At 41.9% G+C, this 24,384-nt stretch overlaps 1 protein-coding gene across 9 annotated transcripts in view; it reads left to right on the top strand.

Moving 5' to 3' along the window:
• Positions 1–29: 29 nt before the first annotated feature.
• BICD1 (BICD cargo adaptor 1) overlaps positions 30–24,384 on the top strand; it is a 183,514-nt gene continuing 159,159 nt past the window's right edge. For all 9 annotated transcript variants that reach the window (XM_085323991.1, XM_085323995.1, XM_085323992.1 and 6 more), the window contains exon 1: positions 30–261. In XM_085323991.1, the coding sequence (XP_085180117.1) occupies positions 49–261 (213 nt within the window). In that variant the 5' untranslated portion in view covers positions 30–48. The remainder of the gene's footprint in view (positions 262–24,384) is intronic.

Consider the following 24,384-nt stretch of genomic DNA (forward strand, 5'->3'; position numbering starts at 1 on the left):
GCGGCGCGGCGCGGCTCGGCGCGGCGGCTCCGCACTGCCGGCAGGGCTATGGCTGCGGAGGAGGTGCTGCAGAGCGCCGACCACTACAAGAGCGAGATCGAGCGGCTGACCCGCGAGCTCTCCGAGACGACCCACGAGAAGATCCAGGCGGCGGAGTATGGGCTGGTGGTGCTGGAGGAGAAGCTCACCCTCAAGCAGCAGTACGACGAGCTGGAGGCGGAGTATGACGGCCTCAAGCAGGAGCTGGAGCAGCTCAAGGAGGTGAGCGGCGGCTTTTGTCCCTGCCCGCGGCCGGCGGGATGCGCCCGGGGCTCCGCGCAGCGCCGCGCAGCGCGGGGCGGCAGCGGCCGGGCGCTGCGCGGCGTTGCGCGGCGTTGCGCACCCCTCTGTGGCCGGCGCCGCGGCGTCCGTGCTGCCCGCGCAGGGGGGCGGCAGCCGGGAGCCACAACTTGTGCTGAGAGGCGTTTGCAGCGCTGGGGAGGGGGTTCCTCAAGTCGTGCCTGGTGCCTGGAGCTCTCTTAGGAGGAGGAGATTGAGCAGCGCATAGATGAGAGCTGAGCAAGCCTAGTCTGTATATGTATACATATATACGTATATGTCTATGTGTATATATACATGTATATATCTGTGTATATATGCATGATCTGTGTAAACGGTTGTCTGCAATACATACAAGAAAATTCCTCTTGAAGTTATTTGCAGACCTGTTTTATTTTACCAGTCAGGGGAGTCACTGCCATCCAGAGGGATGAAGTAGCCATACGGTAGTCCTGAGGTCACCCCCAGTCAGTGGAAATTAAAGTTCTGCGTCATGCTGAAACGTTAAAATATTTGATCCTCGTTGAGAGGTGCTTGTTGGATTATCTTTTAAATGAGCTTTTGTGGCAGCCGAAGTACAAAGTAGGTGAGTGCTGCGCCTAACCTTTTGGCTTTACTAAGCATGACTCTCAAATTTATCATCACTGTTCCTATGTTCGTCATTAAGGGAAGTAACTTGAGACTGATACAGTGCACACACACACAGGGTCTATGGAAAGGGTGTGTGTACACATATGCAGTACTCGTCCAGTCTCCACATTTCATTGTGATACAGTGTAAAAACACTATGTAAACTGTTACATATTTGGCAAAGAGAAGGTAAAGGATAAAACCAGATATTTTTCAAAATTTAGAAGATTTCTTCTTGCTTTGTCTACAGAATTATATTGCTATATATAATGTGCAGAAATTCTTTGAACACATTCTATACTGAGGGAAGTCACTTAATAATCAAACTTAGATTATATATAAATCTATTCTTTAGAATACTAGCTTTGAGGGTCTTTTAGAAATATCTTTTGTAAGAGTTTGATTTTATAAATATGCTAAATATATTTTGCTACAGTCTTTGCTCAGCCACCAGAAGAGGTTTAAAAATTATTTTTTGATGAGGAAGAGAGCTAATTTTCAGAAAAACCTATTGATGCACTCAAACTTGATATCTGCTTCCCCACCCCCTGCTGAGACTATGCAGTAGGCTCAGGATTTCTGAAACCCATAATCACAGGTGCAGAGATGGGGATATATGACTTGCCCTGGCATGAGGACAGTGCTATTTGAAATGACCCAGCAGTAATAGAAGAACAGAATTAAGAGGGAATTGTGCAATGCAATTTCTATGAAAAAAATAAGCAGAGGTAGCTGTTATCACATCATAATAATGCACAAAAGAGGACTGATCCATAAGTAGGGAAAATACATGCGTATTCATGGCCACAGATACAATGGACAATGCAAGGAATTGAGTTTAAATTATTAAACTAGAGGGATTAGGCAACATGATTAACTGAAATCAAAGATGGGCACAAATTCTCTTCCTATTTATGTCCCCTTGAAGTCAATGGGATTGCATGCTCTGCAGGCCAGAATTTGTCCCGTGGGGCCATGCCTTCATTCTGTGCCAGCCACAGCCTGGGCATGGAGGATGACAATGGAGCGAGGAAGAAAGAAAATCCCGTGGCTTGTCCAACACCAAGCAACAGTGGGACCACTCTGATTTCCACTTCAGGCTCTGGGCTCTCAATTCCAGACCTCTTCAAAGTTGGGATGGGGTATTCCATCCCTTGTGTAGGCTGTGGGGAGATATTTTTCTCCTTTCYATCTTTATGGGAAAAATTGTACTGATTTTTATGGTATGTGCAGGCCTGCGAAGGAGAATTTGCTCATATACCTTCTTGTCACTGTAATCTATTTTCTGAATTTATCTGTTAACACTTCCATTAGAACCATTCCTTGAAGGCAGATCATACTCATAACTGTGAGTTAACYGTAAGCAAATGGTGCCTCTAATAACATTATCTAGGGAATTTAGTCTGAGATGGTTCAGGCAAACTGCACAATGGTGATTTGGGGGCTAAGACTTTTGGGTTGTAGGGTTCTGTCTGAAAGTGCTCGAAAATGTGGCAGGGTAAGCCCAAAGGCAGCTATCTCATTAAGGCTCTCTCTAACATATGTTGAGAACAGTCTTTGTGTCTCCTTTCCAGCAGGCACTGCAGGGAATGTCCTGGGCTATGCACCTGGGATGTGGACTGCATACTTGGATATCAAAAAACTGTGACTGAAAAACAGGATTTAGGAAATCTCCTCATTTTTCAGTGAACATCTGTGCTGCTCTCTGTATTTGTATCCATTCTGAAGTCACAGTGGAGTAAAATTTAGGTCTCAAGTTTGTACTGGAATGAGTAGTTTATCCATTCATGAGGAACAGCAGGCGTGAGTGTGTGGGCAGGATTACGTTTAGGGTTATTACCTCTCTGTGCGGACCTTCTTTGCACGGATTGATTTACTGGGKTTGAATCTCATCTGTATTTGTATTGAAGCAAGTCTTCATTTCTGAACTATTGCATTATTAAATTCTTATGTTTTGCTGTTAGGAACTCACTGTGTTTATTGTTCAGCAGATGGCTTAGTGATCTAGGATCTGAAGACTTATCCTGTACACCTTGGCAATTCAAAACTACAGTGAACTTCAAATCTAGATTGCAGTGCAGAGTCTCAGCTGTACGGTAGCCGACCATAGTTGGTCAGTGAAATGGGTAGGTAAGCCCACTATGTAGAAGGAAGAGCAAGTTGCAGTACATTACATTAAATATTAATACTTGTACATAGAATATATGCAATCTACCATACAATATGAATTGTTGTAGTAACCTCTGGTGTTTTCTTGTGGTTTATTCAGAGATCTCTACTTCAGACTTTGATGTTTTGGATATGAGATTGATGTACATTACAAAAGCCTTGAAGTTTTAATCGGTGACCTAGTGTGGACATCTGTCATCCAAAATCGAGTAGTTATTGCATCTTTCAGCTGTTCAGGAAAGACTTGAGTCATMTATCAGCTATCGACCTTATGTTTTCAAAAACTAGACTGAATAGTAGGAATGTGAAAAAGTATGTTGTGTCAATTTTTAACAACTTTCAGTGTTATGAGATGGAGTAGTGATAGTCCTGATGTTAGACAGGATTGTAAGAATAGAGTTGCAAACAGAACTTTATTGCTTTAGAAGCTTTATGAATTTTCGTCATAGCTTTTTTTCCTTCTGTAAATAATGTTTCTGTGCCTCATGCAATTACATCTCAAACCAGAGGAATTTTGCCCCTGCAGTAAAAACGCTATACTTGTAGGACCTCTGTTCAGAAAGTTACTTTAGCAGATGTACCTCTTAACCTGCAGTGAACAGGAATACAGCAATAAGACTCTCGCATGTCATGCACATAAAGGTAGCCTGCTTTCACTGTCTTACTGAGGTGGGATCTAATTATCAGCATTTTTATAGAAACTATTTTCCAGTGGTTTTAGTATTTGTGGTCTGACATTGCGTTTGCTGTAAGGATGATGTTTGTTTTAGTTTTCATTCTTTTAACAAAGTATAAAAAGAGCTTCCTGTTGACTAGTTACTATGGAGGGGTAGTCTGTAATGTTTTTAGAGGGGAAAAATATCATTCACCTCCAGTCATGAAACCATGTGAAGAAGGCTGATACAGCTTTGGTGACCAACTCTTTCAAGACATTATGGGCTGGAAATCCCAAGCAGACCRAGATTTCTCTTTGGGAATCAGATCATGAGCATAGTGGCCTGTGATAAATAGATCTCCTTGGCTCCCTCTCCAACTGACTAATTCAAGCAATTTCTCACTCAGCTTCTCAGCTTTTGTGTCTTGCATTGTATGGGGACAAACTCTTCTCCTGAGTTGCATATAGAGCTAACTACCWGAGTTTCAGCTTGAAGATGGATTTTGGTGTTTCTGTTATTTTAAACCTAATTATACTTGGTAAATTGTTGGAAACCAGGCTTTTGAAGAACAGCCCTATCCTTGTCAGAAGGAAAATCTATGTTTCTTTTATTCACAGAGATCTTGTATCAATCATTATGAAGAGTGGTTAGTTAGTTTAGTAATGGGGCTTCCACAAATGATTCTTGGTTTCTAACAAGAAAAGAGTTTCTGAGAAATAAAGCTGAAGCTCTCTGTGGCAGTTTCTTTTCTTTTCTGCTCTTCCCTGCACTACTTTAACCTGGGTCATTCAAGATACAGCTCCCCACTTTTCTTACCCAGTGTCAGCTCCTCTGACTCCCCCACTGCTCTCCAAAGCCCTGTATTTGCAGATTCCTGCTCTTACATGCCTGCTGCTGGAGTCACTTTTTTACCTCTTCCGTCTTTGAAGTGTACACTTGATGGGACCTCTCTGGGTCCAAAAAAAGGGCAGAAAGCTGGAGGGGGAGACAACTTGTCCGAAATATAGCCCTGTTTTAAATGGGGAGTTGCTCTACACAACTGTCTGCAGCACAGGATGCTTAGGAAAGTGTGAATTGGCTCATACATCCCAAGGAGACAGTTTGAATACTCCCAGGAGATGAATGTGTCCCAAATACATAATTCTTGAGAGTTGTGAACTGCTGCGATTTCAGTACGTGTTTTYACCTCCTTTTCGTGACAGGATTTGTGGGCTTGGGCCAGATGAGGCTGAGCATTTTCAGCACCTCATCCTGGCCTCAACACTTTGCTCTTGGTGTCTGCTCACATTGTGTCACTCAGAAAAGCACCATTGCCTAACACCCAGTTCAAAGATGAGCATAGAGAAAGCGTGACTGGGCTGCAGACCTGGAGGGGCAGTAGTCAGACACTGTCTGCAGTGCTGTCTTCTCCAGAGCCTGGCTAGCACTATCTTTGCCTCTAAGACTCACACTGCTAATGGAAGGCATCTTAGCCCATTCCCTTTCAACTGGACTGGTTAGGGCAAGAGAGCAGGAGAATATGGAAAAAAGTTACCAGTAGAAAAAAAGAGAGTGGAAGGCAATATTTAGGAGCTTAATAACTTCAGTGCTAAAGCCATTATCTAGAGGCTTGTACAGCAGCTGGATCCAGAAGAGCCTTAAGGGGGGAAGGCTGACAAAAGGATTAAGTATCCCTCTAACTCTTCATTTCTCTATACTTTCCTTCSTAAGCAGAGGTCTGCAACAAAAAGGAATCTAAAGATATTCTGAGCAGTTTGTTTTTGGGAGCTGTGCTTGTAAGGACTGCCTTAATAAAATGAAGCAGCAGCTTGCAAAGCTTYCCTGTGATTGTCACTGGCCGGGGAGCAACTTTGTGCAAAAGGATTTGGGGGTTCTGGTGGACAGAAAGTTGAATGTGGGCTGGCAGTGTGCCCTGGCAGCAGAAGGCTAACAGCATCCTGGGCCRTATTARCAGGAGCATAGCCAGAAGGTTGAGRGAAATGATTATACTCCTARAACTGGTACCTCTTAGACCAYGTCTAGAATACTGCATCCAGTTCTGGGCCTGCAATACAAGAAAGACATGGATAAACTGGACCACGTTCAACAGAGCACCGCCAAGATTGTCTACAGCAGAAGAACTTGCCCTGTGAGGAGAGGCTGAGGGAGCTGGGCTTGTTCAGTCTGCAGAAGAGAAAGTTTCAGTGGGACCTAGCAGCAGCCTGCCTGTACCTGTGAGGAAGTTATTGAGAAGATGGAGACAGGCTCTTCACAGCAGTCCATGGTGGGAGGACAAGGGCCCTAATTTGAAACAAGATAGGTTTGGASTGGTTTTAAAGAAGACCTGTTTCACCGTGAGGAGAGCCTGGCAATGGAACAGTTTGCCCAGACGGGTGGTAGAATCTCCTCTGGAGGTTTTCAGGCTCCAACTGCGTAATGCCCTGAGCAATCCAGTGTAAGGTCAGAGCTGCCCCTGCTTTGAGCAGGAGGTTGRATTAGAGAAGAAAGCAGGTGGACAGCAAGGGACATTGACTGATCTTGGCAGGGTCTCTGAGAGCACTCACCGTGTCTAGCTACATGCCAGTAGAATCATAGAATCATAGCATCGGTAAGGCTGGAAGGGACCTCTGGAGATCATCTAGTCCAACCTCCCTGCTCAAGCAGGGTCACCTAGAGCATGTTAGACAGGATTGCATCCAGGCGGGCCTTGAATATCTCCAGAGAAGGAGACTCCACAACCTCTCTGGGCAACCTGGTCCAGGGCTCTGTCACTCTCACAGTGAAGAAATCCGCCCTCATGTTCAGGCAGAACTTCCTGTGGTTCAGTTTCTGCCCATTGCCTCTTGTCCTGTCACATGGGACAACTGAAAAGAGTTTGTCCCCATCCCCTTGACACCCTCCCTTCAGGTACTTATACACATTGATATGATCCCCCTCAGTCTTCTCTTCCCCAGGCTAAACGGGCCCAGCTCTCACAGCCGTTCCTCATAGGGCAGATGCTCCAGCCCTCTGATCATCTTTGTAGCCCTACGCTGACTCTCTGCAGTAGCTCCATGTCTCTCTTGTACTGGGGAGCCCAGAAGTGGACACAGGACTCGAGATGAGGCCTCATTAGGGCTGAGTAGAGGGGCAGGATCACCTCCCTTGAGCTGCTGGCAACGCTCTTCCTAATGCACCCCAGGACACCATTGGCCTTCCTGGCCACAAGGGCACATTGCTGGCTCTTGGTCAACTTGTCATCCACCAGCACTCCCAGGACTTTCTCTGCAGAGCTGCTCTCCAGGAGGTCAGTCCCCAGCTTGTACTGGTGCCTAGGTTTATTTTTCCCTAGGTGCAGGACCCTGCACTTGCCCTTAATGAACCTCATGARGTTCCTCTCCACCCAGCTCTCCAGCCTGTCCAGGTCTCTCTGAATGGCAGCACAGCCCTCAGCTGCATTARCCACTCCTCCCAGCTTGGTATCATCAGCAAACGTGCTGAGGAGGCACTCCATCCCCTCATCCAGGTCATTGATGAAGAAGTTGAACAGGATGGGACCCAGTACTGAGTCCTGGAGGTCTCCACTAGCCACAGGCCTCCAACTAGACTCTGCACCACTGATGACGGCACTCTGAGCTCTGCCATTCAGGCAGTTCTCAATCCACCTCACTGTCCACTTGTCTAACCCACACTTTGCGAGCTTCTCTAGGAGGATGTTATGGGAGACAGTGTCAAAAGCCTTGATGAAGTCAAAGTACACAACGTCCACTGCTCTCCCCTCATCTACCCAACCAGTCATTCCATCATAGAAGGCTATCAGATTGGTTAAGCAAGATTTCCCCTTGGTGAATCCATGCTGACAACACCTGATCACCTTCTTCTCCTCCATATGCCTGGAGGTGACATCCAGAATGAGCTGTTCCATCACCTTTCCAGGGATGGAGGTGAGGCTGACTGGCCTGTAGTTCCCTGGGTCCTTCCTCTTGCCCTTCCTGAAGACTGGAGTGACATTGGCTTTCTTCCAGTCCTCAGGCACCTCTCCAGTTCTCCAGGACCTTTCAAAGATGATGGAGAGCAGCTTGGCAACAACATCTGCCAGCTCCCTCAGTACCCGTGGGTGCATCCCATCTGGGCCCATGGATTTGTGGATGTCAAGCTTGCCCAGAAAGTCTCTAATCCTATCCTCCTCAACCAAAGGAAAATCTTCCTTTCTCCAGACTTTCTCCCTTGTCTCCAGGCTCTGGGATTCTTGAGGGCTGCCCTTAGCAGTGAAGACTGAAGCCAAGAAGGCATTCAGTAATTCTGCCTTCTCTGTATCTCTTGTCACCAGGGCCCCYRCCCCAYTCAGTAGYGGGTCCACATTTTCCCGAGTCCTCCTCTTGCTGCTGATGTATTTGAAGAAGCCCTTCCTGTTGTCCTTGACATCCCTTGCCAGACTCAATTCCAACTAGACCTTAGCCTTCCTCGCAGCATCTCTGCATACTCTGACTGCTGTGAGTTACCCAATACATAACAGCATGCTTCCTAGAAGCAGTGTTCATTAGCAGAGCTGTAGTCTCACTTCATGCTTGAATCTCACTTTCTTCTGCATCTCATTAAGCTTGTATTGACCTGGGGTTACCAAGGGTGTAGTTTGATGTGCTTTTCTCTCAGCAAGACCAGCCTGCATCTCCTTTCGTCATTGCTGCCCCTGTTCTAGCTGTCAGCTGTAGAGTTGTTTATACTACTGCACATGCCCAGGGTAGAGAACTGACCTAGGCTAAAAAATAACTGAGGAGGGGGTATATGCCATCTGTAACCTGGACTGGTTACATTATTTGGTTCACAGTAAGTTCCCATGAAACTGTTTTACCTGCATTGCCGAAGGGTCGGCAGGAGGAGAGGGAAGAACACAGGGGAAGAGGGGAATGGGCCGAACTGCTTAAAGAGGAACTGTCATTAAAAGAGACTCTCATCAAATTATGGCAAGATTGCTTCCCCTAAAGGGAAATAGATGCTGTGCCTACAGAAAACCTAAGCAGCTGAGATCATCTTCAGGGAGATGAGGGCGATTGTTGGAGCCCAGTGATGGTCGTCTTCAAACAATTGGGGTTCACAGCCTCATAAAATATATCTAAATAGAGTTCATTTTTTTTCTCCTTAGTTAAATTCTTTTCTGACTTTTACTCTTTCTTCTAAGAAATCCTGTATRAAATTCCTCTTTAATCTGAGGGATTCTGACTGAACCAGTTATCTGTGTTGGACTCCTCTGAGATAACTGGGAATTGCAAMTGGATTTTATGTCAGGGAAAAGTTAATTTTCCATAGATTTTCTATAAAATATTGGATTAGCACCAAATCTAAAATGACTGATTGAAATGTTAATGGGTGAACCAGACATTATTATTGTGAAGTACTTCCTATTTAAGACGTGAGAATGTAAAAAKGATGGCTCACTGAATAGATTTTAATCTAAAGGTCCGCATCTGTTTGGAATTAGGCCTTTTGTATTGGATTAAAAAAATTAATTTGCTACCATCTTTTCATCTTTCTTTATATGAAATATATTTCCTTCCCTTTTGTATTGTGTTGTAGCATTTTTCCTTCTAAGATGTGGTGTGTGCAGTAGGTAGTGTGCATAACGGCAGTCAGACTGAACACTTGGCTTTATTGAAAGTGCCACCAGGTGCAAAACTGGGATAGAGAAAATAAGCTTTGGCATAAAATAGKAATTTATGAACATTAATCAAGGTAAAATAAGGATTCTCAAAGTCAGATGCATAGATTAAATTAGCGCCTGATCTTCTTTTACAAATTTTATGCAAATGGCACTTGGAGGAAAATGTATACAACATCATCATACATTTTTCTGGCTGTAGAGAGGGCTTCTAGAAAAGGAGTTTTTCTTCTTGAACAACCTCTCAGTTTTTCAAACAAGCTTAAACATGTTAATTCTTCAGCACCTCATTTTCTGGAATGTTTTTGCATTGGTGTTTTCTTCATCATATGGACAATGGGAATGAAGTCTGATTTGTTGTCCACTTGTTTCTTATTTTTGCTGTGTCCCTTATAGCTCTGCTGTATTGTAGGTCTCTGTTTCAAAGTTGCCTTTGCTATGTATTTCCCTTCCATACTTGTCTGATAGMTGATGTGGTAACGGCTAACTCACTGCAGTTCTGCACCATACCTTTCTTCTTTGGGATGGTTTTAGTTTAAAATGGCAGAGCATGARAAACACACATTCATTTTTGTTGCACTGTCTTATATTCGTGGCGTGATTTCCATTTCCCTCTTTCTTCTTTTCCTTGTGAAGTCAACAGCACTGTATTTTATGGGGAAGGAGAGGGCATATTCCTAATTTAGAGGAAATGATATGGCATGTGAAGACATGAATGTTCTGTTTGTYCCCTTACTCAGGTCTGCTTGCATCACGAGCAGCGAATGACTATGAGGAGAATACAGCAGTTCTTTCATACTGTATTGTGCAAACAGTCTGTGAGTASAGACCGGCTACAGAGAGAAGTAGTTAGAACTATTCAAAAGGTGAAAAATGCATCTCAGCAAGGGTAGGTTGAAGTAAGCAGGTAGAAATTAATCTGGATTGCAGATTAGTGCTTTAATGGGAACTCAATTTCTCTRTAGAGGGTAAGATTAAAAATAATTTCAGGACTCTAATATTTGGATTTCTGAATTTCTTTCACTATCAAAGTTAATTTAACATAATAGCTAAAAGAAAAAGCAAGGCACCCTGTCCTAAATCTATGGTTTTGGGACAGGTCTRTGAAGCCTGTTTAAATGTCAAAAGGCTTTCACAAGACTGAATTTGGTCTATTCCTGTTTTCTGCATATCTCACGTGGTTCCTTCCTCTCTGGCTGCAGCATTTCATTTTCTGCATCTCATTCTTGTATAGCATTTGTCTCCTGTCCATGATGGTGATTGCACTCTTTTATCTTCCTGTTTGCCAGTCTCTGCCCTACATCTTAATTAGTGTTGATTTGCCGCTTCRTAAGACACTGAGCTGAGTATTTTGTATTAGAGACCCTTTTTGTCATTGTCTGCATGTAAAAAAATCCAGCCATTTAGGACAGACTAGACCTTCCACACTGTGCCTGGCTATTGCAATGACAGGGGATCACAGAAACTCTTCGTAATGCTGTTTTAACAAGGGCTGCAAGTGGAACAGCAGAGGATTTGTCAGCTCTGCTTTGTAGCAGCCGCACCATCCTGATCCTCCTTAGAAAGATCATCTTTTCAGGGAGTTTTAAAATTGGATTGGCTAAGGGAGTGCACAAGAAGATACCCTTTCATGAGGTTTTGCCAAAAATAACCTTTTCTGTGACCTATTGAACTGGAAAGTTTTGCTGCTCTGTTTCTAGGGTCATTTACTTGTTTGACCCCCAGGTAGGAAGAGTGATGCACAGGGAGGTTGAGTGATGCAGTCAGGTCCTCGTGACCTGAGCTGCGTGTGGAATCTCTTAGCCACACTGCCATGCCATACACTCGCTGTCTTCCTTTTTTCTCTGAATCACACTCAGTTTGCCTCTGTGCTGTAGATCCGTGTTAAGCCCATATACATAGCACGTAGTTTTGTAGTGCTAGCAGGAGTATATACAACAMTATATGTAACCAAGATGAATAAAAGAAGCCATCAGAGCTACCACAGGGTAGTCACCTTTCACTGCAGTCTGTTGACTCTGGGGACCTTTCAGCTAACTTGTGTAAACTGCATCCGTCCTTCTTGTTCCTTTTGGTCTGMGTGTGCTTGTTTTTAATTTTGTGCTCTCAGAGATCACAAGTGACACACAGTTATCAGGATAATGCCGTGCATTCAGTATGAATGCTGGGAAGTTTATCCACGTAAAACAGCCTTTCCTTGGTTTCCCTAGTTACTCTGCATAGATTTAAATGCCAATGTAATGAGAACGAACTGTGAATTGCTGTTCCTCATCACTGACTACTGGGCACATCCATGGAGGGAAGTTGGAATTTGATAACAGTTGCCATTGTAACTTTTATTTTGAATATTGAGAAGGGAAAAAACAGCTCTTAGTAGAGTTAAAGCTCGGATAGGAAGACTGAAAAGAATTGGCAAACTTCTAGGAGTGATGGTAGGAATTGGGGTCAGTTACGAGGTGAGGCAAAGGGAATAGGTGGCTTGGTGAAAGAATTCATTTGTAAAAGTTTGGCTATTGGCCAGACATGAACACAGCATTTATTTGGATTTAGTTTTACTCAGGACTGGAGGACTGTCTGCTTCCCACATCCACATGGCAAGATGCAGGATACCAAACCCTGCAGAGTCCTGGCCCTGTGTTTCCAGCAAGGCAGAGCTCTCAACCTTCGGCACTCACGTTTTAAGAGAGCTAAGAGACTCTTGTATGAAGATGCATGAGGAGTTCACAGTTGGGTTAAACCATGTAGACTGGTTTCAAATTTTATGCATAATCTGGGATACCTAACGGTTATTGTCCAGTTTGAATCAGCGATTCAAATTTTATCAAAATGTGGTCTCAATAGTTTATACAATTCATTGACAAGATCTTTTTTTATTGTGTAGGGAAAGTTTTTCTCATATTCATAATACATCATAGAGTTTTTACAATGCATTAAAAGGTTGCACTGTTCTGAATAAAACTAGGCATCTGCACAGCAATCGCAAACATGCAGAGCTGGTCCAAATCTAGTTAATGGGAATAATTGCATTCATTTCTTACTTTATTTGATAACTGCATGTAACCTATGGATAGATAAGAAGGGTTTTATATACACATTTTGTGTGAAGAATGCTATCTCTAACAATGTGCCCTATATTGTGCCTCAGAGTCATTTATGTAGGTATGATTTGAAGACCTATGTTCAAGTCCTGGCTACATAGGTAAGTCAAAGATAAAATTATCAATGGGGCAATGATTTAATATTGAGTGTGTGCCCACCTCCTTTTGGGAAACAGCAATGTCATCAAGATGCAAATGGTAAAATGTTATAAACTTGAGAATTCAGAGTTGTTCACATCAAAGAAGGCAGAACCAGAATAGCCGTAATTTCTAGGCCTGAAATGTGATCTTATTATTGTAGTTAAATGAATTGTCATAACTCAGCCCAGCTTCCATAACTGACCGTGTGTGTGCACTTGGCTTGCTGCAAAAGGATAAGGGTRAAGCAAAAAAATAGCAGACACTTCAAGGAAAGCGATTTAACCCAATATGTTTTATCTTACATCTGCAATGAGCTAAAAATGTGCAGAAGATCAATTACGTACTGATCTGTAAAGTCTGTCTTAAATCTGGGTCCTTACTGACAAATTTTTAAGTCAAATTTAAGGATACGGTCACGACAAATGTTTATTTGACATTTGTCATATAAAATGTGTGCTATATTACTGTATGTAAGAGGACACTTTGTATGCTAATATGGAAGTTGGAGGCAAATGACAGCTGTTAGGAGTTCAGTACTTTGGGCATTAGGTCATTCCATTTCTAGGGCGTTAGGTAATTTCTTATTTTTTCTGCCGGTTAAGGGCTGATGTTTGTGATCTGATAATAACAAAACCTTCATTTAACATGATGTAAGCTCAGCTGTGTAAAAATAGGAGCATATCTGGAATAACACAGTTGAGGAATAGCATTTTTCCAAATTTGTAGAATCTGAAGTTACAATGATCCTTTATATAGGATCCTAAAATAAAGTTCATATTGAAGTGATACAATTGTATTATCAAACTTTGATACCTGGAAGTTCATGCCTTAAAATCTTTATTTTAGTTGTCTCATGAAAAGCATTATTTTTGCTTTAGTAAGCAGGCTGAGCAACCTCATATTGAGACCTATATGACTTCTGTTTGCTCACATACTTYGAAATTACACCTATCTAGTTGAGTAACTATTTGTAGATTTAGACATACCTATTTAGACTGCCAGATATAAACTTTTTTATTGTAATCTGCTTAACAGTGCTTCATGATTTGTCATTTCAAGCATTTTCTGTCTTTTTGTTTGCAGTAGTGTAGAACAATATGTTCAAGAACAGGAAATGAMATGACACTTTGAGTATAGTTTTGGCACTTAGTGCTTGAAAAGTATTTTAATCTCCATTCTTTGGGCTGAGTTTACATAAATTCAGAATCCTATGGTTTTCTGCTGTTGAKTTTGTTTTTCTAGCAGATTAGATGGATGAAAAGAATTTAAATTGAGTCCCTTGTTTGGGTATAAATAACCCTTTCCTAGTGTATAATAAGAAGAGTTAGTAGTTAAAGATCTTGCTGTATACGCTTTTGTTCTGTGAAGTTTCTTGTTTGCAAGATTCTTCTTGGAAGGAGGCCTCTGGTTTCTCTACCAGTGAGAACGTCTATTAGAGACCCATAGCTCATGCTGGGCACTAAATCTAGATACAGACAGTTGTCACTTCCTTGCTGTTACTCAAGAATCAGCTTGTTGTGAGAAACCRATACACTAATCATTCCACTCTGCAGAAGGAGGTTTGGAAAAGGAGAACCTAAATTCTACCCCCAAAACCTGTGGCAGAGATTCTTCTCCTACTAGCTTCTGCAGCTCAGCTCTTCCCTTAGGAGTGTTGTCTGGTTTAGAGTAAGAAGTCTCTATTTCAAGTGTTTTAACCCCCCTGCCCTTTTTTACCCTAGGTAGAAAGTAATCAGCTGTCTGAAAAGGAGTCAGAAACCTGATAAGCGAAATTTTTAGGAGCTTGCAATCCAATGCTTTGTGCTGTCTGTAGAGAATGGAATTGCAGCTTTGCAAGTGACAGCGTTATGAATAGTCAAGCACTTACCGGAGCACTGGCAGTGGATGCAGGGGAAAAGCCAGAGAGAGTGAGTCAGCATGACCTTGGCTGCCGCCAGTGATGGGTAATGCATCTAGCCTAAGCAGTGCTTGATATTGGTTGGGGTCTTTAGCAGGAAGAGCCTATGGTGAAATAAAATTCACTAGATTAACCACTAATGGGACATGTCTGACAGGTGAAAGGGATGAGATGCATATAGCGGTAAGCAAAATGTGCATCAGCATAAAATAGAGTATATACTTAAAAAAAAAGTAGCTTCATTGGTAAACAGGTCGAATTCTTTCATACACTGTGAAAGAACATGGACTGCTCTGTGTAAAGCAGAAACATTCTGAAAAATCAAAATACTGCTTGTTTCACGAGCTTCTGTTTTGGACACTGGATCTCAACAGGGTGGGATAAATAACTGATCCTTTTTGTGTGACTGAGGATTCCACGACACTAAGCCCAATGACTTTTAAGYGTATAAATAATAAAACCCCAGAGGTCTTACAGTGGAAACAGGCATAATTGCCAGGGATTTGGTCTTAAGGAATAATAAGGGGAATTTATACATGAGGAATGGAGGCCCAGAAGCTATGGAGTATCATCTCATAGGAAGTCTGTGGTTAAATCACGAAGAAAACACAGATTTTCTCAGCTCCAGTCCAATGATTTATCTGCCAAAGATCCCTGCATATAAAAAAGCCAATCAGCCCAAAAGCCGATGCAATCAATTGCCCTGTACCCACCAGATGTGAAGTCCCCTGAGTGTTCATGGACCAGCATGTGCATTGGCAATAGCTCCCACTGAGACTAGTGAGACCAGTCAGGCTAGTTAGGAGTGGTTGTTTGGTTCAGTGGTTGTTTTGCTACTRTAACACAATCAAAACTTGATGAAAAATGAGGATGAAAAATTCATGGAAGCTCTTTGGTTTCTTAATTCATTATTTGGCRGTGTTTCAGTGGTGAAGTCCTTGTCATTAAAGACTTTCAGTAGCTCTCCATCTGTATCTCTGCCTCCTGTGGAATTGCCTTCTTCACCTTACGAGCCTTTTATGGTGCCTCTCCCATGTACTCCAGTGATCTCATCCCTCTGTCTCTTTCCCAGCTGCTTTTTCTGTTCTGCCACTTCTGGCTTCTACTTTGCACTTTCTRCCTTTGGCAGTTGACCATTTTCTGGCTGCCATTCCAGTATTTGTAACAGTCTTCCCACTCCTTCCCACTCGTCCTTTTCCAAAACATGACTCTCCTCTGCTATATTGAGATTTTCACATCAACATTTGCTAATTCCCTAGAGCTGGCTGAAAGACTTCATTTCTTTTTGTTCTTTCCTAAAAGCTTAAATGTTCATTGCAAGGGGAGAAAAAATTCCAGCCACCTCTCCCTGTGAAGAATGTTTCCCGCCTCTCCTCGTCCGCTGTCTCCATTTAGCCTTATCCAGCTCTTGACACAACATACCCGTTGTTGGTACTGCTGCACRCGAAAAAAGCTAAATGACCCTGTTCACTGCATCGGGCTCTGGAACGTGGGACGCCCTTTGCAACGGCAGCGCGGGGGAAATGCTYGTTTAATTCTGCGAGGCATGACTTTTGCTGTTTCCTACTGGCAGAGCTGGCAATAGTTAACGGGGAGCTTGGACCGCGAGTTTGTAGGCGGCGAGCTCCGTGGGGCAAGGCCTGTCCTTGCCCATCTGTTTGTATTGAATGTAATACAGTGAGGCTCTATTCTTGGTCGGGACAATTAGGTTCTGYGGCAATATGAGTAATTAATAATAATAACAGGGCCTCTTCTGTGGATAGACTGTTAGAAATAATTTCCTTCTGCCAGTTGCTTCTCTAGAATGTGCTTTTGAACTCGGAGAACCCCAAAGAGATAATGAAAACACCAGCAGCTGTCACAAATCTTTAGCTTTGTTTGCATTGGCAGTGACGGAAGTTCTTTAAACTAAATTGCTAATGGCTCGTTGGTTTGTGTCTGTTTTGTTACAGCACTGAGCTGTTATACAATGCAGCCTCGTTTGATTAAAGACCATTCTCACTAAGAGTGGGCTTCAGCGATCACTAGTTCTTCTAAGGGGAGAAGCAGCAAAACCATGTGAAGCARAGCACTGATCCTCTGTTGCTCTGCATCTGTTTCAGTCACAGGAGCACCCAGGGTCACCCTGTGGATTTAGCTGTGGTATGTACTGAGCTTGCACTACTGTCATGGTGTTCCAGCTGCTGGAGCTGCAAGAGTGGACTCTTCTTTCCAGATTTATGGTAGTGGTGACCCTGAATCCTGCTGTTCACCCAGGCAGCAGCTTGGGCCTGAAGGCAGGATAAAGCATTTGGTTACTTTGGCAGGTCACAGTCCTTCAAYAGCCGTTCTTCATCCCCTTCACAGGAGAGTCTGAGCCATCTGTCCCACTGGCTGCAGTTTAGATGAGCTGGTGAATGGTGCCACAACACAAAAAGTAGTCTAACATCAGTCTTCCTGTCCTTAGGGTTTCTCAGCACTCTGAAGGTTCCTCTGTCTATCATCTTCCCCATTTCTGGGGGGAGCTGGACCATGCAGGCCTTCAGGAGCCTCTTCCACAGCCTCCTTTGTAGCCTTTGTCAAAGCATTTCCCAGAAAGGTATTAGTGATCCCTACATTTAAAGTTAAGTATCCAAATTGTACTTTATTCCTCCAAATTATTTCCTACTAATAAAAGAAATGTTCCTCCAGTGAATGCCAGCCTGACGTTTTTCAGAAAGTTTACAGCTGGTCAGATGATAGTGAAGATGAGTATGACTGAGAGTGTCATATTGTAATTCAGAGTTTTAGAGTATCGGTCTCCCACCAAGCAATGCAAGCACAACTTCATCAGACTGTTGCTAATGAAGAAGTTAGTCATTTTTTAAATGTGGACATGTGCTCTAACTTCCTTCTCCCCTTCTCTCCCCTGCCATTTCCACTCTAGTAACCATAGTAATTACGCTACAATTTTGTTCTAATCCTTCCAAAACCAGATCTTTCAGGTGATCAGATCTGGCCTGCAAAGACATTGGTACTAATAATGACTTTAGCTGTTCTCTTAAGCTACATAGAGCCAGGTACAGTAAGTATTTTTTTTCAATTTATTTTTTATAAAAAGATTGGATTTCATGACAACACTGTGAATTATGGTCTGAATTCTTGGCTGCTGCACCTCTCCCAAAATCAATAGAATTATACTAGCAATGAATTTGGCCCTTTGTAGTGCTAAATCACACAGCACTAATAGCAACTGTCATGATGATGTTCCCAGAACTGTAAGGTGTTTTGATGAGAGGACTTGGCAGCAGAATTCAAGCTCTGGTGACTCAGTAGGCAACAACACTGACTTCTGAGTCCATAATGAACCAGTGCTCCAGCAGTGCAGTTGGTAGTTTGGTTTTTGTTTCCCTCTTTGAGAGGTAAACCCATCCGTTGTCATAAACAGTGTCTTCCATCAAGAGGATGCTTTTTTGTAAGTTACTATCAAGAGAGCCACTTCTGAAGATGAGTTCACTCTTGTATTATCAACCTGGTTGAGTTATTCTTCATCACTTTCTGCACTGGGAAAAAAGAAACAATTCTAAAATAGTGGAGTGAATTAATTTGTGAGAGTAACTACCCTGTTTCTATTCAATATTGTCTGCATTTTGCAGGGATGGATGAAGTGATTTCTTTTTAGAAGGAGATGGTTTTCAGAGACACGTGGGGGCCTCTAAGTCAGTGGATGTAACAGGTACAGTGGAGGTAGCAAGCATCTTTCAAAATCAAGTCTGTAATCATTCTGGAAACTTTTGTGAAGAAGGAACCTTTTTTTCTGTATTTTCCACTTCTACCTTTAAAAATTCTTTCCTTTTCTTCTCCCTGTGCTTTTCCTGAAAGAATGTCAAAAGTGGCATCCAACCTTGCACATTTGATTGTAAAAATCTGCCTATAGAATAATAATAAAAGAAAAATAGGAGTAAATGTGGGACTTTAAACCCCATTTCCTCTCTCCTTAGCTGTCTGTTTTTACAGGTCTGGTAGAAGATGAATAATCTTTGGAATACTTTTCCCTCTGTCAAGTTTGGTTGTAATTAGCCAGCAGATTCAAAAATTATTGGAGAAGGTGAAACTTTAAAAGCCCATAGGAAAGAGGCTAGGAATTGCTGTCTGTTGTTAGTTAGACTTGAATTGCTAAGTCTAAACTTGTACTACTGAACTTGGCCTGGGCACCTTTCCGGGCTGACGTCCATCCTAATGAGGATCAAATTTCATTCTCAGGTGCACTGCTGTAAGTCCTAAGGTATCTCATTGACTTCAGTAAGCATCTAGATTTTTATGTCAGTTTTTATAAATGAGACGACCTCTTACACTGGAATAAATAAGAATGCAGTTTGGTCCTTATAGCTAGTCTAGAAGGTGTTCCTCTCTGCAAATGTTAGTTGAAAAACTTAGCTAATACACTCTGAAACTCCAAATAAGCAAATTGATGTGTGAGAGGTGTCACACCTCTCAGCCTGGGTGTGACAGTCAAATTTCTAACTCTGATATAAGAGGAAATGTGGGCAAATCAGTCCCTAAATTAATCACCTATTAGTTTGTTGCAGTATGTCTATCAGGATTCATGCAACATACTTTGGCCTAAGGAGCCACCAGAAATCTTTTATAGGTATTCTTTTTTTCTAACATGTATATTGCCAGTTAATATGAAATTATTAAAAAGGTCTGATTTTAGGTCATGCTAGCTGAGTGGGGGCTAAGGAACTTCTATGATCTGTCATTYGTGGAAGATTATTTTACAGCTTATGTCTGAAATCCAGTTGACCTACTGAGGAGAGAAGCAAACARGGATAAAAAGTCAGCACTTCAGGGACCTACTTTACCTGTAAAGTTCTCAAATGGACTAAAGTTCCTTTAACAGTCTTGCAGAAGCCAAACYGTTTAAAGCAACATACAGAAAACCCTTAAGTTAGCAAAGAGATAAAGGAGTTCTTTAAAATGACTATCACTTCAAGTGTGGTTGTGAAAACCATGGAGGATMTTTGCTTCTCTGTTTGAATTCCCTCATCACTTTCATAAAAATGAAATAAAGGAAACCAAATAGACTGTAACCAAAGAAAGAGATCGGATTTCCAGACAGAGCATCTCACCAGGGCTGGCTTCACCTTGGATTGTCCCCTAGCAGAGTTAGCTTTGTAATCCTGTGGAAGACCTCCTGAACTAGTGAGAACTGGTATGTAACTATTATATGAGCTTGGCTTGTTATTTTTCTCTTAATATTATCCAGTAATAAGTATACTCTAAATAGGAAACTTCTTCATATACAGCCTGCTGATCTCACAGGAACAGGCAATATTAAGGGGTTAGATATTTATGCAACGGCAGTTCCCCTGAGCTGGGTTAGAAGTTAGGACACRTCCTTTCCACCAAGTTGCAGAGGGTTGCATGTACCATGTCTGTAAGCAGAGATTTTCTTTATCATCTCTGGCGAACAGCGGAGGGAGGGAAATATTGGTGCTTGTAACAGGAGAACCATCAAAGAGCTCATGCTTCCAAAGCACCCACTGGCCAATCTATAATAGACTTTCAAAGGACCACTAAAGTATATTTTTAAAATTATTTTTTCTTACTATATTGCTGTAGAGTTTAAGCTTATATTATCAACTCTTTCTCTCTCTCTCAAAAAAATCTCCCCAGCAATCAACAGCAGCTCCCCTGTCCTACCTATGTACAGGGACTACTGTATGTGAGAGAGTGTATATGTGTGTGTGTATACATTATATATATATGTATACATATATATATGCTTATATCACTTGTGCRGTTATTTATGTAAGTATATCAACATCAGTGAGAACTGAGATTAGATGGCTTYGCGTACAGCTATTCATGTACAAATCTTACTGTTTTTAGCGATCATTGCTGTAATTGTGATCACAATAATTTTGTTGCGATGTAGAGATTAAACTTGCATCTGTTGCAGAGGCATGCAAATGAAACATGTTCTAAATTTAGCTTAAAACAATTTCAAATAACTCGCAATATTTTGTTTYAGTTCCAAATGGAAGTCTGTTTTATTTCCCAGATGTTCTCTCAACTTTATCTACATTTGTGCATCATTTAGAGGAGGCAACTTTTTACCTCCTTTCCCCTGCATGCAGGGGGAAAAAAAGCCTGCATTAATTGTTTATTTCAAATTAGAATATGATTTTTGTCTTGTGTAACTGATTTTGTGTTTGTTTGTTTTGGCTATAATATCATTGGAAGTTCTAAAAATATTTCTGAAATATTTTCCCTGTCTGTAAATACTTRTAGTGACTTGTAAATGAAAATGAATTGTATTGCAAGATTTTAATTTTTTTTGTGATAGTCTTCATAAGATATGCAGCTAAGCCTGCTTTGTGATGCATGCAACAGAGGACGAGTTAGTAGTATAACAGGAAGTATAATTTACGTTTGGTAAATTGAACTGCCTCTGACAGCATCAATAAGGCTGTGCTTCCTATCTGCTAAAGTTTGTGTCCAAGACAACGTAATCAGTTTTTGTAGATTATGTTATTGACATTTTTGTAAGGAATTTCTATGTAAATATTACACTTCTGCGTAGTGCTGTATACCTATAGCAATTACGCCGGTTTAAGGAAGTCTCGTGTATRATTTATGAGTTATACTCCCATTCCCACAAGTTCTGAATACCAAAGTAGTTTATTACAGGTATACCCAGGCAGTCATGAAGCAGCTCATTTTTAATTCATGTAGAGTCGTATGAATCCATAGCCAGGATTGCATAAAATGACAGCTTYTAGTGCCAAACACACAACGAGGTGATCTGGGGAAATATGCCTGCATGCTATATATGAAATCTGGTAGTGACTATGAAATTGCTGCAGTGCTGAGTGCCTACTGGAAGGCAACTCATTCGTATGCTGTTAGGACTGGATCGCTTCATCTTACAGATGAAGCAAGGTCTAGGGAGTCGTTGAATTTTGATGGCTTTTTTTTTTTTTTTTTTCTAGAGAGAGCACCTCAGGATAAGAGCCTGCTCTGCTGAATTTCAAGAAAACTGAGCTGACCTAGTTTTTCTGCACGATTAAGGTTTACAGGAATGAATTTACAGCAGTCCAAAGAGACCAGATACTCTCATTGTCCCTGAAATCCCACTCTGTGAGAACAGGAAAAATTAGGCTTTCAGTCATATAAACTATTCCAGTTGTTTTGCTGAAGTGAAGGATTGCTGCCTTAAGCTGCATATCCCATCTCCTTCCCCAGTGCTCACTGTCCTCAATTGCTCTGTAATGCAGTTCTGGAAAATGCAAGTGAAAAGGCAGGTTTACAGTCCTTAGTATGGTTCACAGACTTTTAGGCGTATTGTGTGGAAAAGAGAAACAGAAGGGATTCCTTTATTATGGACTCAGCAGGATCAGCTAGGAAAGAAAGAAATAGGCTGTAAAGGAGAAAGGAAAGAAGGTGGATCTTGAGGGGWAGGAGCATCCTGTCTTTCCAGCAGAGAAGGCACATGGATCCTGAATTGATTTAAAAAGATTTAAAAGCTGTACACTGAGCCCGAGCAATATTCAAGAAGCTATTTCCCTGTCTCAGTTTTCACACCAGAGTTGGTACCAGCTCATTTGCTGCTATGAATTGTAAAAAAAACAACTGTTTTTGAAACTTGTACACGATCCATCTGCTTCAGCTGTGCGTCCCTGGAGACTAGGCCAGCTCGATATAGGCCAGCTGAGAGCGCAAGAGCTGTGATGAAGGGTGTGCTTTGGCTCAGGCTCTGGTGATGTGTATTCTAGAGGTTTTTGCTGCTCCAGAGAGGTTAAAAAAATAAACAAACAATCCTGCCGTGTTTGCAATAAAGAAATGAGACAAACTAGCTCCCAGCTGCTTGCCTTGCTCCTCTGCTGGACTTCAGCCTCCCCGTATGGAAGTGGCGGGGAGCCATGCGCCAGAGTACTGGCTCRCGTTGCAGGTGAAAATGGGTTTACAGTAATATGTTGGCATTGCGAATTTCTGCTGCCCCTGGCAGGGGAAGTTGCTGGGGCTGCTCGTTTGCTAGTGCYGGGCTGCTCCRGCTTTAAGACAGCAGTGCTGCCTTRCAAGCACCTGTGCTGTGAAGACCAGCCTCAGTGTAGGAGAGGAGGTGGTGGTGGTGGTCCCCATGGGAAGTGGCAGTCCTGGGCTTTGCTCAGAGCTGGGTGAGTGTCGGAGCAGCCTGCAGGGAGCATTTTTGGGGCTCTGGCTCATGTTCACCTTGGGAGGAAATCCTGTGTTTTTATCAGTACGTATGGATTTGTCTGGTCTCATGCCATTCCTAGGGTGTCTAGAAAGGATGCTTCCGCGGGCAAGCTGCAGGAGTATGGTAGCTGCCTGGCCATGCAAGGTGCCTCTCTTTGCTGTGCGACTGCATGAAATCTGCTGTTTTTGCTGGTATGTCCTGAAATACCTCAGAATCTTCATAGTCATTTTGGGGTAAATAGTATTTCATATGTTTTTTTTTTTTTTTTTTTTTCTTATTTTTTTTTTTTTTTTTTTTGGTAGCTTAGCTGTGGAAGTGTAACTAAGGCTGTAATTGGGCTTGTGGAAACCTTTCTCCTGAGGGTGCATGAGAAACTGTGAACTCAGCATGACTGTCATATTTAACAGCAAGTATTTCAAAGTAACATTTAGGAAAATCTTCAGCTTTTTCTTTTTTTCTTGATAACTCAAGCACATATGCTATTGCTCTACCATAAAACTGTAAGCTTGGGATCCTGAAATAAATTTCTTTCCTTTTTTTTTTTTTTTTTTTCCTATTCTCCTTTCTGAAGGGGAGAAAGAGAGGTACTAGTGGAAGCGAAATAAAAGATTTGATAATTCAGCACAAAATTGAGCCTTTATTAGTTTGGCTGCAGTGTTGATGGATTGTGCTGGCTAACAAGGTGTCAAATGTGGTAGAGCTGAGACTTCCCTCCTTGTTAGCTGATAATTTAGTGGGTGATACTTTCTGTGTCAGTGCATTAATTTGAACATTCATAGCCCTTTTCACAGGGCTGAATGTATGAAGCCAAATATTTTGATGGATCCATGTTCCCTGTTTGCTTTCCCTCTGCGTGGTGTGTGTGTGTGTGTGTGTGTGTGTGTGTGTATACATAAAAGTTCTTGTCCTAATCCTATAGATGAGACTGCTGTATTCCATCAGATTCTCAATGAGCTGGTCGAAGAGACTATCCACTGGTTTAGTGCTATGCAGCTCTTGGCTGRAKGAGGAGCTGGAAGCAGCTTTTGCAGTACARAAGAGCTAAMAGACTTTTCATCCTAAAGTATTTTAAAGTCATGAGATAGTTTTGTTGTTTTTATGTTTTAATCTCTTAATTTTATGTATAGGATTGTTACTTTCTTCCCCCCCCTACCTGCATTTAATAGATCTGCAACACTTGCTTCAAGAGGAGCATAAGCTGTTGGGGTTGTGATGGTTCCTGCAGAAGGAAGRAGGAGTAGATGCTTACAAAGACTTGGAGAGTGATTGCCCAGCTGTAGAACTCTGCACTAGTGGCTGTGATTAAATGGAGAGTATGCTTAACGGACTTCTGTGCAGTCATATCAACATATCTATTAAAAATCAATCATTGACAAGACAGAATATTCTTCATAGAAATGATACTACCAGGCTATGTTTGTCTTGACAGAAACTCTTTTGGACCGGTCTATAGCAAAGCTTGAAACTTGAGTCCTGCTCTTAGTACTCTATGTGCACTAAAATCAAAGCTTTCATGGTATGCATCAAACAGCTAAAAGAAATTTAAAGTATAACTAATCTTCCAAATAATTATTTTRTTTAGATTTTGAAAAATGTCAAAATTTTTATTTTATTTTTTTTAAATATTGAAGATTTGACTTGGATAAAAAGTCATTCTTGTTTTCACTTCTATTACTACA

This window comes from Rhea americana, unplaced genomic scaffold (genome assembly GCF_003343005.1).
Source record: "Rhea americana isolate MKP2758 unplaced genomic scaffold, rheAme1 scaffold_9, whole genome shotgun sequence".
NCBI classification, from domain to species: Eukaryota; Metazoa; Chordata; class Aves; order Rheiformes; family Rheidae; genus Rhea; species Rhea americana.